The sequence below is a fragment of the Alternaria hordeiaustralica genome (assembly GCF_023758085.1).
Source record: "Alternaria hordeiaustralica strain BMP 2776 chromosome Unknown scaffold_11, whole genome shotgun sequence".
Classification (NCBI taxonomy): Eukaryota; Fungi; Ascomycota; class Dothideomycetes; order Pleosporales; family Pleosporaceae; genus Alternaria; species Alternaria hordeiaustralica.
This window is the reverse complement of record NW_026056783.1, coordinates 755,534-769,017: the sequence shown is the minus strand read 5'-3', so window position 1 is coordinate 769,017 and position 13,484 is coordinate 755,534. Positions and strand designations below refer to the sequence as shown.

At 54.5% G+C, this 13,484-nt stretch overlaps 4 protein-coding genes across 4 annotated transcripts; 2 read left to right on the top strand and 2 right to left on the bottom strand.

The window, feature by feature from the left end:
- Window positions 1-287: 287 nt before the first annotated feature.
- On the bottom strand, window positions 288-1,485 carry J4E84_006182 (uncharacterized protein; the record flags this gene model as incomplete). Its single annotated transcript, XM_049388773.1, has 2 exons — window positions 288-703; window positions 753-1,485. The coding sequence occupies 2 exons, from the start codon at window positions 1,483-1,485 to the stop codon at window positions 288-290; spliced, it is 1,149 nt and encodes a 382-aa protein (XP_049243672.1).
- Window positions 1,486-6,115: 4,630 nt separating this feature from the next.
- Window positions 6,116-7,495, top strand: J4E84_006181 (uncharacterized protein; the record flags this gene model as incomplete). The annotated part of the gene is made up of 2 exons (XM_049388772.1): window positions 6,116-6,235; window positions 6,287-7,495. The coding sequence occupies 2 exons, from the start codon at window positions 6,116-6,118 to the stop codon at window positions 7,493-7,495; spliced, it is 1,329 nt and encodes a 442-aa protein (XP_049243671.1).
- Window positions 7,496-8,011: 516 nt separating this feature from the next.
- On the bottom strand, window positions 8,012-9,826 carry J4E84_006180 (uncharacterized protein; the record flags this gene model as incomplete). Its single annotated transcript, XM_049388771.1, has 3 exons — window positions 8,012-8,485; window positions 8,547-9,335; window positions 9,518-9,826. 3 exons carry the CDS (start codon window positions 9,824-9,826, stop codon window positions 8,012-8,014), a joined length of 1,572 nt encoding a protein of 523 aa, XP_049243670.1.
- A 1,388-nt stretch (window positions 9,827-11,214) lies between these two features.
- J4E84_006179 (uncharacterized protein) lies at window positions 11,215-12,333 on the top strand (the record flags this gene model as incomplete). The annotated part of the gene is made up of 1 exon (XM_049388770.1): window positions 11,215-12,333. The coding sequence occupies one exon, from the start codon at window positions 11,215-11,217 to the stop codon at window positions 12,331-12,333; it is 1,119 nt and encodes a 372-aa protein (XP_049243669.1).
- Between the last annotated feature and the right edge of the window lie 1,151 nt (window positions 12,334-13,484).

Below are 13,484 nucleotides of genomic sequence, written 5' to 3'. Positions count from 1 at the left end.
TAGGATCGTGTCATAATACATTCGATGCTGAAAGGTCGTGAAACAAAGCCGGTAGATAATTGAAACCGTTGTTGGTGGGACAGCTAGTCCTAGGTCCGAACAGAGTCGGCTAAACCGTGTACCCGTCCGTTGGTGTAGAAGTAATAAACAGAAAACGCTGAAGTGAAGCCTCACGGTGTAAGGCGGAAAACAGACCCAGAAATACAGTCCAGTGAAGGTCAAGACTCGAGTGGCTTGAGCAGCCGCGTTGCTCATGCAAGACGACAGTGATGTGAAGAAGGGTTGCTTCAACGGTGAGGGTGCTCGTAGGGCCGCATACCGCCAAACTCGACGCCTTGCATCGGTCCCTGCATAGAGCCTCCATGCGGCGGTGGTCCCCACTGAGCCTGCGATGGTGGTGGCTGTTGCGAGAGCCCCTGCTGTTGCTGCTGCTGTTGCTGTTGCTGTAACGGTGGGAGGACGTTGGTCCCGGACGCAGGAGTTGCGGGTTGTCCTTGTGCGAACTGGCCTGTCATACTTCCGTAGACATGAGAGTTGGATGGATCGACGCGACGGAGAGCGTTCCACACGGCGTTCAATTCTGCTCGGAGGAGCTCGTTCTCCTCCTGCGCCCGACGACAGTATTCTGCATCAGGTCGCAAGCGGCTGATTTCCTCGCGAGCGCTTTGGTGTGCGCGAGTCAGGCTTGTGACATATTCAATAGCTAAAGACACGTCAGGCAAACATATGCAGCGATGCATGAGTGAACTTACCCTTGGTGAGAATCTCCCACTTGGATGACTTGCTGCCTGGGCTGTTGGGAAGGATGCCATTGAGATCGTCGAACAGGTTCTTCATCTCACTACGACGCTTCCTCTCTGCCATTTTGTGGCTGACGCGAAGCTCAGGGGTCCGGCTATAACTTCCACTGCCAGGCGCAAGCGGGTTGGTGGGATCAATGTTCTGCAGGCTAGTCACGCTGCGATGTTGCATGGAGTGATGATGAGTGCTAGGGATGTCTGAACTAGTCAGTACGTCTGATGAAGGATGAGAGTAGGGAGGCGTGCCATCATTCAGTCGTTGTTGACCGGGTGGTAGCTTGGAGTCTGTGGTGAAGATGCTGCTGTTGACCGACGTCGCGAAGCTGCCTTGACGCGAAGGGGCGTTGGATCGGTCTACGCTAGACTCGCCGCTGCTAGACGTCCTCTTCTCTTCGTGGTCGTAATCATCTGCGGGAAACGCCCAAGCAAAACCCTTAGTTGGAGCCGCCGCCATGGGGTCCGGCATGCCAGACACGCTCCTGGGGTTGGGATTAATGACCGGAGCGCGTCGAGGGGGATGGTTGGCACGCGGAGCAGCACGATTAGGTGACAGAGGAGAAGTGCCGTTAGGGCGCGAATCAGGATTTGTGATGCCGCGTTGCTGCTGGAGGTTCGAGACAAGCGAGACTCGGGACGCATTTTGGCTCTCGTATGGTGACTGCGGGTGAATGGATAGATGACCCATGGTAGCGTTCATCCGACTGTCTACGCTGCTGCGTCGAGAGTCGAAATGAGAGCCGGCATCGATACTGAGCCGGCTGTCGAACCCTTGGTTGAGCGGAGGTAGGACACCATGCTACTGCTATGTTAGACGAGTTTATAGGCGATCATAAAATGCGTACCTGAGACGACTGGGAGAGGCCAGATGGATACCTCGCCGATGATGGCGTCTCGGGTATCGAACTTCTTGATGGGGAATCATCGGAAGGGTTGAGTAGTGTTTGCACGTGTAGTCCCAAGGACTGGGACATAGTTGATGAATCTACAAAGCGTGTCAACAACGTGCAGATGATAGGTATCGTGAGAACTCACGTTTGCTTTGGGCAAGAGACCAATTGCCTGAGTCGCGAACCTCGCGTGCTTCTGAGTGTTGCCTGGGCTGTGCCGGGGTCGGCTCAGCCGTAGGTAGACGGTTGGTGAGTGAGGACAGTGGCGGCAGAGATTGCTGGCCCTGAGTGATGTTGTTTTGCATGTTGTTCTGCGACATGTTTCCGTGCGGCGTGGTACGCTGAGAAACAGAGTTCATGGATATGGAGGCGGCGCACGAGGTACCTTATAAAATAGTCGTGCGTGCCCGCCGTTAGTGGTAGCGAGAGGGCTTTGGGCTCGTGATGATGTCCACACTCGAACGGGTGAGATAGTGGAGCCAGTGAGGCGCGGAATAATGACGTTTGCCAGAGCAAGTGGTTTTGGTCACTTTCGGCAATCGTAGATGGGCCAGGTGGGAAAGATGGGGAAGTAAGAGTAAAAGAGGGCCGAGTTCCGGGAAGGGAAGCTTGGGTAAGGGTAGTGGCCGGGGCGTGGAGTGGAAGAGGGATGCAGGGCGTGGTAAGGGTAACGGGCAGCGAGGCCGCACGGGATATGGTTCGTTCCTCCCTGAAAGTAAAGATGGCAGTTGGGTTGAAGTGGGGCACGACGAATGGAGCGCCAAGACCGTCCCAACTCTAATGGCAAGCGCAAGGTAACGATCCACGCCGATTACCGCGAGAAGGGCAGGAGCGATGGCCGTGTCTTGCAGGAGTGGCAGCAGCGAGGGTGCCCGGCGTCAATGACTTCTTTTGGCGGTACGAGTCGAGACAGAAGCAAACAAGGTTCCTGGCAAAAACTCCACGAGAGCTGGAGATGCGGCTGCCGTGCTCTCCCTAGTCGGCGGACGCTGCAGCAGGGACAATACAAAGGTGCCTTTGCCCAGGCCAGATGGGACACGGCGTCCAGAGGGCGGGATCTGGAATTGACACGATGGAGGCGCCCTAAAAGACGAGTGCACGACGTGGGCGTCGTGGTGAGAATTGGCCAGCTGGGGCGGCTCTGGGGCGTGGTGGGTCGAGATGGTACCAGTTGACACGGCGACGAGGACAAAGTCGAGAGACTCTGGGTTCGCGCGCGTGGGGAAGGAGAGCAGCAGTCAGCAGACTACCGGGTCGAGTACATGTCCTGGGGCGGAGGGCAGCAAGGAGCACAACAAAGCAGCGGGCAGCCGGCGGTCTAGCCGTAGGGACGTCGTACGACGTTGGGAAGGGACCTCTGGAAAGTGGAGGAGGTGCGGCGCAACAGAAAGCTAGAGGCGACGGTTGAGTCTTGACGAGTCGCAAGGGCAGCCAGGGAGCCAGCCAATTAATGGATATGGTGGTGCCCAGAGGTGAGCCGGCCGCACGTGGGAAATCGTTCAATCGAGGCCTCGTGTATCTTAAGCTGCCCGTCTAGCGGCGGCTAGCTGCACTTAATATGGGCTCCCTGCCTCCGCGCGCGAACTGGTGCACTTGTCATATGGCGGTGCCCATGACAGCAATTCCCTCTGCCACCACCGACCCGCGAGGGGCCACTCCGCCCGGCTGTGGCAGCCAGAGGTTCGTTCCGCTCCAGCGTGCAGAGCAGACGCATGCGCAGGCACGGCATCCTGAGCCCCGCGAGCAGCAGACACGGGCGGCGAGCATGGCAGGGCCTTGTAGTTTGTCGTCACTTTAGCCAAACCCGTGTTGCTATCCCGCCGCCCGCTGTACCGCCACGAGGTCACTAGCCCTCCACGCCTGCTACCCAACCGGCCAAAGCGCCGAGCAAAAGCAAATTCTGCGACGCTGTCCTCCTGCGCCGATCCCTCATGGCCGCCTGCAGCGCGCGCATCCTTCTGTAGCCTGCATTCGCTGCCGGCATGCAGTAGTCGCCTTAGCCCGTGCCCATGCCAAACAACATGGCCATACTTGGCCGGCTAGCGCTGTGCGAGACCACGGTACAGAACGACTACTGAACATATCCACACTTCGCGTCTCCGGGGCCACCGACACTGCCCCCATCGTCGCTTTGTTCCGATGGATGCACTGATGCACTGAGCTTCACAAGTCTGCAGGGCACGGCGCTCCCGAACCCTGCTTCCCGCATGGCAATCATCCCGCTCCATTAACCAGTCCTCCTGGCCCGACTTCTGCCAGAACTCCCGCCGCCCATAGCCTCTTTTGCCCTGCCAATTATCCTCCGCGGTCACACAGGCGCTGTGCCTCCTCTGTACCCTTGGTAATAAACCCACCCCTTGCTCCTGTCCACTTTTACTCCATCGCTCTTTGGTCGAAATGGCAGATCGTCTGTGACCGTTACGTTTATCCCTACTTCTGCTTCTTGGAACCTGCAATGCACATGATGCTGAACCCTTGGAACCCGCATCCATCGACCAGGTTACACGGGACACCATGTGAGCATCGACGTCGCTGCTATCTCGGACGACCAGCCTCTGTACAGCAATCTTCCATCGATTATTGTTGAACTGTGAGTTCCATGTTCTTTGTAGCCGCCATGGGAAGCCCTGAACCATCTCAGCGACTCAACTCGTCACAGTAATGACCAACATCATTCATGGCTCTACGATCACCCACCAGGACCGCGGTGTTGTCTCAGACAAAGAATCACATCGGCGTATTCATCGGGGCACACGATCGGCTAACCTACTTGGAGTGTGTCTGCCTAGAACGACTAGGACCATTGAAACTGGACTGCAGACGGCAACTGCTGCCGAAACATGTCCATCTTTACGCATCCTTTGGATCAGTATCACGTAGTCGGTCCAAGCCGGTCAAGCTACTCTACACCACATGGCGGTATCGCCGCCTCCTCGCACTGTACTCGGTCTGGCGGTGCTACCACACGCAGACCCGACGACCAGGTTTACAACGTAACGGTCTTGTGTCAGGTGCCAGTGCATGTTTGGTCCTCCAGTGCTCTGATCGAGCAACGGTGGCTGAGGAGCCAACTCCGGATCCCACATGAATCCACGGTCAAGCCAACCGTAATTCAAGTTTGCAGAGCTTACCATTCACCACGTTCAGGGCCGTCGGCTTGTGAGCTCAACAACATGGGTGTTCGTCTGCTTCCATGGTTCAACTCTGCATCGAAAGATCTGGAAGGCTTAGTTATGGTCACAGCATTGTTAGGCTGTAAGAGATATAAGGCTTACATGCTGTTGTGTCTGCAGCTTGTATGGCACGCTTTTGGGGCAGTGCCCGGGCGATGGTTTCCATGTTGCTGTGAACGTGGACCATACCAGGAACGAACGGTTTCTTGTGCTCTCAAAGAACATACATGATTCAGGTTTTGTGTCTGTCAATGTCGTTGTTCGATCCAAGCCACCGATGGACATGCATCATCGAACGCGCGTGCCTCTACGTTGCACAGGCGCGACACGTTATCAGCACGCCAGCTACCTCCAAAAGCAGGCTTGAAGGACAGATGTTGTACTCGGACGCGTCAACCTGCCAGCAGTTGGTATCCGTTGGTAAGTGGAACTGTTGGGGCGCGGACCGTAACACAATGCAGGACTACCCCAGGTGGGTCGTTACGCGCTCAAAGTCTATCGGCAGACAAGACCAGTCGGTAAGGCTCCCGTGCCTCCCTTGCAGTACATCATTAGACGGACATTGCAGTGACATGCTCCGATGATCTGAGGCTTGGTGACATTCCGGCTGCAAGGCCCCTGAAGCTCGGCAGCACAGCAGCGGTCGCGTACCTGAAGGCAATATAGTCGTAATTGCCGGATCCGAACGGCGCTGCAACGGTTACTCGTAGATTGCAGTTACACTGAAAGCTCATCTCGGTCATGACTACCGGAGCAGTATGGTTGTTGAACGGAGGTTTACCTCGAAGTAGTGCAACTACCAGCGCAAGCATTTCGCCTCGGTACCAACCGAAGCCTAAGATGACTGTACCTCGATCGATTCGGGTGGCATTGGGTAGCAAAAATGCCTCAGGCACGATTACCGTACGATGTTGGCACGAGATGAGTAAACCTCGAAGACTCTACACAGTACCCAAGGTATTTGTACGTGCCTGGCCTCGCGATTTGCTGCCAACCCGACAGTACGGATACGCTACGAAGATGACGGTCATTACAGACAGGAATCGGCCCGTTCATCCATGGGACATGTCAAGCGCCTGCCTGATCCAGGTGCTAGCTGCGCCGCGGCCTCGCCACACGACAGGGATGGGCAAATGCGGGCGGGGATGCGAAGCGACCACCACAATCACGTGAATATCGTCACGATGCAGATAGCGCTGCGGGGCAAAGCTTGGTTCGCAACACGAAAAGCACGCGTGAATTGTGAGCAGGCACCATGGACGCCGCCACTACCGCATCCGCCGTGTCTGTTGATGCTGAGCATGTTGAACGTGAGGACGCCGTGCCATCGCATGTTTTCCCCTTCCTCAGGCTTCCACGAGAGCTGCGGGATCAGGTACGCATCTCTGCCGCCACTATGTCGGATCTTAGGCTGACGGCAATATAGATATATGACTACACCTTCGCTGCGCAAGAATTCAGCGTTGACCGGGCCATTGAGCGACGTCACCTGAAATATTTCAAACCCAGCGCTGCTGCCATCCTCCTCATAACCCGCCACCAATACTTCCTCCTCAACCGTCAAGTCGCCCGTGAAGCCCTCGAGGTCCTGTTCAAAAACCACATTGTCTACCTCAGCTGCGGACCATTCGTTCTCAAAGCGCTGCTAGAGAAGATCGAAGAACCCAATGGACCCGGCAGACAATGGCTGAAATGGCTGAAGAATATAGAGCTGGATTGGGAAAACCTGCCCAATCTGCAACACTACCCACCTAACCGAGAAGAAGGAAGGGACGTGTGGTACTGGGAGCATGACCAAGAGGAAGTCGATGTCGACTACATACGAGGCGCCTACTACAGCGGCCACTACGACGAATACGACCACGAAGGCGGATCCTACGACGACAACATATACGACGCCTCCAACGCATCACTATACCCATCCTTCCGCCAGCCAGCCACCACACAAGCCCCCAACGCAAACGACCCCTTCGGCTTCTCAAACCACTACCCCTTCGCCGACCCAACGCTCGACCCCGTCCGCGAAGCCTCCGCCGCAGACATAGCGACGAAACTCGACCTGCTCGTCTCCATGGAAGTCACACCCCTCTTCACATACCTCGCCTCGCCCACGTTTAATCTCAGCAGCATCACACTTCCTCTACGATTCATATCCCGCGGTTCACACCAAAGCCGCAGCGTCTCGCGTCCAGGCTTCGCTTTACCCCTCAAAATACGGTACTGGGTTCAAGTCTGCGTCCACGCCCTCCTCATGCTCACTTCTACACATGACAGCGGTACCTCGTTGTCGACGCCGTTACAAGAGGTGCGTGTCAAGTACGCGCCGGTCGATATCTGGGCGTCTATGGAACCGACGGACGACTTGCGCCGTATTGTCGACCTGGGAGTCTGGTTCGATAATCCGGAGGAGGGGCAGGAGGTAGAAAGGGAAGGGGAGGGCGAAGCGTTCCGCGCTGTGTGGGAGGGAATGCGAGCGAGGACTTCGTATGAAGAAAGGAAGAGGTTGGGAAGGAGATGGGGATTGAAGGCTGATATCACGTTTGATCCTTGGGATGGGGATATGGATAAAGGGAGGGTGGGGGATGAAGTTGAGATTGTTTTCACTAGGAATGAGGATACGGGTTCTATGTCTTGAGGGTAGCGAAATCGAAATGAGTACGATCAGCTCTCTCGGTCTGGACGGTTGGATGAAGACCAGACGAGTCCGCTACTCAACGGTGGAATGTACGATAGTCAGAACATTCGAGTTGTCGAGACAGTTACATACACTTGGCTCATAACGGTCACTTGATAAGATCAAAGTTTGACGACGACAATTCAGTGAAAAATCTCTTTATTCTTACATGCCTTGTCTGATATCAAAGGTGTGGTCACTATGCTACAGCATGAGCCCTCATGGCCAGTCGTCCACGCCAATGTCCATCCAACCTACTGCCATGCTGAATGCCCTTTACAAGCAGATTGACAAATGGAAAGGCAGATAGAAGCGGCGGTATGAGAAGATGACAAGGATACACAAGCCAACAACAACCTGATACACAAACGCAGCGCTGGAACACCGCTCCAGTATGTGCACTCCTCAAAACCTCAACAGCCGCTCGTCAGCAGGTACTGTAAACGACAGCCGTGGGTTGTGCGGTTGGGACGCCGCCTAAAAGTCCCAGAATGACTTGTCCGCACCCTTCCTACCACCCATGCCATCGCCCTCCGTCTTAATACCAGCACCATTGTTGTTCTCCTTCTTAATAGGGCTCTCCTCGAAGAGCGACCACGCAGCTTCTGTGCCCTTGCGCCCACCCATACCATTACCCGCGATGTTTATGCCGCGGTTCTCTGGTGAGTCAGCGTGCGTGCCCCAGTGTGTCTTCATGGAGTTGCGCGTCTGCGTCTTGGACTGCGTTACATCGTTCAGGGCGCGCCTTGCATCGCTGTTGTCGCCGCTGGTTTCGTCCGTCTTGTCCGTGACGTGGTCTTCGTAGAGGCCTTGGCCTTTGTTGCTGCGTCCGCCCTTAGTGGGCGCGGCTTTGCGCTGGCCCTCGGGTGTGCCTTCGTCGACGAAGTCGAAGTGGGCGTCTTGGTCGGGGCGCGCCTTGTGCACGATGGGGCGGCGGACGGGGGAGGTGTCCTGTGGTGGGTATATGTTAGCAGGGGTTCAGCTGGGTAGCAAGAGACAGAGATGTAGCAACCTCCGCCTCTGGCTGATAGTGTTCACCAACCTCATCGTCGCTCCAGCCAAAGTGACGAACGGCATTAGGAAGCGTCTTGGGCTTTGACTTGTTCGGGGTGGCGAAGTCGTCAAAGTCCCAGTGTGCGTCGTTCCTGTTGCGGTTCTGGTCGTGCTTGGATGGTCGCGCAGTGTCTCGTACCTTGGGTGTCTCCTCGCCTTCGCCAAACGTGAAGTGGTCGTACTTCTTGGAGCTCGTCTTGATGCTCATCGGGGCGACTGGGTGCTCGTCTTCTTCCTCTTCAAACAATCGGTTGGCCTTGAAGTTCTTTCCGCTACCTGCTTTGGCTGGGATGCGCTGGGGCGAAGGAGACGGTGAGTCGCCCCCTGCGCCAGCGAACAGCTCAGAGTACTCGCGTGGAGGCGGCTTCGCAGACTGAGCCCGGGGCGCTGCCGGCCCAGAGCTGCGCGACTCCCGCTCCTCAGTGTCAACCTCGCGAGGCGCAAACAGGGCGAGCGATGCGTGCGGGTCGTTCATGGCATTGTTCGTTGATCCCCTCGAACGGGAGCTGATGGAGACTTCATCTGCGCCTCGTGAAGCTGAGGTTGAGGGCCGCGACGACGCGCTCGATTCGGTCTGTGCAGCTGCCGCGTTGGATGTGATGAGGCGGATCTGTTCGCTGCTGTCGCGGATGGGCCAGTTGCGAGAGCGCGCACCAATGACGTCGATCTGCTTGAGCAGAGAGCCCTGGTCCCAGTACTGGCGGATCTGTGTAATCTTGCCCGACTTGTCAAAGTGGACCATGTGCACCTGTCAGTGTCAGTAAACGCGTGGAGAAGGCGTGCACCCCATCCAAGACGAAACCGAACAGGTCTGCAGACTACATAGTGGTAGAATACGCAAAGTAGAAACCTGAGCGTCAATGTAGGCTTCAGATGTTCGGTTTCCTCTTTGAGTGAGGTGGGAGGACGTGGATTGAGTCAGGCACATACCATAGGGAACGTCACAGTTCGGTCGGTGACGAAATTGTCATCCAGGCCTGGCAGGTATGCGCCGCCACCGTTGACGAACTCGATAGTCGTTTCAACGTCGATACTCAGGCCATTGCCGCCCTCAATCGCGTTGAGCACTTTCTCCTTGGTCTTCTTCAGGAGCTTCTCCTGAACAGACAGGTGCTTGATGATGGCGGTCGCGTCGTTGATGCTGGTCGTGGTGGTGACATAGTGGAGCGAGGCATTGTCCGCCAGCGCGCCCGAAGAGGGCGTCGCCAGGAACCTGGTGTATGTGTCGCGGAGCGTCATGACGCCTTGTATAGTAGTAGCTGTTTAGCTAATTGCTGTTGTGCGTATGTATACCGGGGCGAGTGTGGTGGCGGGTCAAGTGGGGTGTGATGGCTGTGGTGATACAAATGTTGTGAGTAAACAATCGCGGCCGGACGCGCGTAAGATTATGTACCCAAAAGCGGTGGGGAAGGTGAAAGGGGAACCACAACATTGAGGGCAGCAGGCTCCCATATGGACCGCAAGAGCCCCCGGTCTCTCCATCGCAAGGTGTTGTTTATGCAGGGGTCCCGCGACGCCCCACCTCGATCAGCCACCAGAAGGGATAGCCGGACTGCGGAGATCAACGCGGAGAACAATGTCATGCAGCCTGCAGCTAACGGCTTCGCGGTGGGGATCTCGTTTGTTGTCGCACACCATCTTTTTCGATTTTCCTACATTCGCAGCCATTGAATCATATAGATTGAGCAGCGGAAGTTGGCCCTTGTTTGCTTATTCGTACCGCAATTACCGGCGTGTTTCAGATCTGTTCTGGTGTGCCGTCCATTCTAGGACGCCTAGAAAATGTCTATTCTTTATCCGATTTCTCGCTATTGCGCACGTTGTCAACAAAAGCCACATCCATACCATCGTATGCGGTGTTACCCTTCAATAGTCAGGAGCACTTCACAAGGGAATACTGAACAAGTGTACTGCAGTCTACATTAGTAAGCATACGAACGCTGGCAGAATCCCAAGGCAATGTACAGTTCAAATTATTTCTTACTTCTCTTTCCCTCTTCGAAAGGTGCGTATTCCATTTCTCCTGTTAGTGGAGTGAGAGTCAACGTTTCGATCCCCTCGCCACCATCCGCGTCGTGTTACTCGGCTTCTCATTTCTTTTTGTCCGATCTACACTACTCTTCTTTTGTTCTGCGTTATCAAAAGAGCAAGGACTGCTATATGGCTGGAAACTGCGAGTAAAGTATACGGAGATGCAACATGCCGTTGAAACTCTGATACATGACGTTTGTGATTCGACGAGCAGTCCTGGCGCTGCCAAGGCGGTGTGCAATCGGCCATGTATCCGCTGAGGATACATATGGTTTGTGACAAACACGCCTTGTTCATGAACTTGAATGGAAAAATTCCCTGGGGCTGTCTGCCGACGGTTTTCAAGTGAACAGAGCAGGCTTATCCGAAGTCACTCTGTCGACTGCGACTTTCACGTGAATCTGAGACAGTAATGGTGCCCACGAAGGTATGGACTGTGCGCAGCTGGACAATTGTGTACCAGCCGCTTGGTGTTTACTTCCCTTTCTCTATACACCCCAGTCTGACATCACTTCCCGGGTCCTCTCCTCGCCGGCTCCGACACTCAACTCATAAAACGAAGGACTACTGACCTACGCTCAAACCTACAACTTAGCATGGCCTCAACTCATGTGAACGACTCAAACTGGGACATAGGGGGTAGCGATCTGAACGACATAGAAAGTGATTTTGTGAGGGAAGAGGAAGAAAAGCACCTTCGCGAAGAACGGAACATAAACCAGGCGTTGGATACGTTTGAACTGTACGACGACGCTCTGGCGATGGTGCATATCAACGACGACACGTACAGCTACACATCAGCGTCACCTTCGCTCCAGCTTCTTGGCCTGACGGACGATGACAATGCACTTGAGTCCTTTTTTCGGCTGTTGCGATTGCACAAGTCAATCGAACAAGAAATCGTACCAAACCCGAATATAAAGTTTCTCGAAGACGGCATGCTGGACGCCACACCAGAATCAAAAGAGAACAAGAGAATATGCCAACGCAATGTCCAGTCCTCCAGGCTCCTAACATTACCAATCGAGGTCCGCAATCAAATATTTGCCGAAGCCATGGGTGGCTTCAGCATCTTCATCAAATCGAAACGTGTGGATTATGGAGAGTACAATAAGCAGGAATTGTCGCGGATCACGAACCGCATCAAACTGCTCAATTCTTCAGCCGGTACAGCTCTCCACGAGACACATTTGGAGGTAGGGCCTAAGGATTTCTTAGATGTAGCATCCTGGCACAGTTCAAAAGTCAGAATCACACGCATCAACCTACCAAGCGGTCCAAAAGAGGACACTCCCTTTATCGCGCTTCAGTCGACATGCCGGCAGATATATACCGAAACTGCACTAGTTCCATTTTCTGGCATCAATCGGTTTTGGTACTATAACGACTTCGCTCTCAGCGCCCTGAAGAACCGCATCACATCAGCACAAACTGGAGCCATTACCAAGCTCTTCTTTTACGTGAAGGCCATGGAATATTCAAGCAGGCCGAACGACATTGGAGACTTCGACTTGAAGCGTGTTCAGAATTTGAGTACGTTGACGGGGTTGAAGTACATTCACATCGCTGTTGTGGTAGGAACTTCTTCCAAGTCCTCGTTCCGTCCGTCGGAGATTGCGGCGCTCAAGCGGATAGAGGCTGGATTGGGTCCTAGGCTTCTGGAATTCGCACTCAAGGATGTTGAGTTGGCGTTTGAGCTTCATCGTCTGGAGTAGTAGGATATGGTCAGGCGCACGCTAGCTTTTGTGTGACTGATGTGGAAAACATTAGTCGTTGAGACGTTCAGCTGCGGGTATTTTCAGTGTCGTTCGCGTCGTCGCTATTGCGGGAGCCATGGGTGGCTCCTTCTCCGTTGGTAATCGCAGCTTCTAAATTACAGGGTTCGACTGGGCGAATTAGTTTAGTTTTGGTAGAATATCCTCCCGAGGTCGTTGCCTACTCAACGACCCAAATTTGAGACTGAGTGAATCTCCAGTGAATGAGCGAGCGGTCGACTTACGGCCTAGCGCAATAGACCCTCAGTTCTTCTTTCCGACAGCGCTGGCTGTCCTACCCAGTGATTCCATGCTCGGAATGCAACTTCCTAATTCCATCACTCTTAGCACCGACACATCGACCACGATGGCGGACGCGACGCGCGCAACCGATGCGCACTTAGCAGCTCTGTCTTCGCATGGAGAGAATGCAGATATAACTACGCGCAACGCTACCGAGTCCCCTCTTTTACAACTTCCAGCCGAGATGCGAAATGAGATCTACAAGTGAATAGACCTTCTCTCGCATCACTCAGAAAAATTACGAACATACACTAACCTTCTCATCTGTGCTAGATACGTGTTGAGCGGCCAGGTTCACGAGATCCTACTGCGACCCCTCCTACTGGAAAGTACCATTGGTCTACTACTCGTCTGCAAGCAGATCTCCGAAGAAGCTGCCATGCTACAGTACCCTTACTGCGTCTTTGCATTCGATCACGAGCTCGCCATGCGCTACTTTCTCTTACGATGCTCCCCCGCCCAACTTAAATTCATACGTACCATTCAGCTCAAACCTCGTAGGTGTGGTTTGCTGAAGCGTTCCTTCTGGAACTTTGGGAACAATGGAGGGTCAATACGGTTGGAGAAACTGGAAGGCTTGCAGACGGTGGTTATCGAGAAAGCGAGGGTTCCTTCACTGCTGAGTGCTATCGGCGAGCAACAGGATATTGGGATGCTGGCGGAGACGATGAAGCGCATGAAACCGGGTGTTACTGTCATAATCGAAGGATAAGTTGGGTTGAGCACACCAGAAATGTTCGCGGTTGTACAACAATGTTATCGAGCTGGAGGTATACACTACCTCAAGAAGGTATTTGCCTGTTCAGACT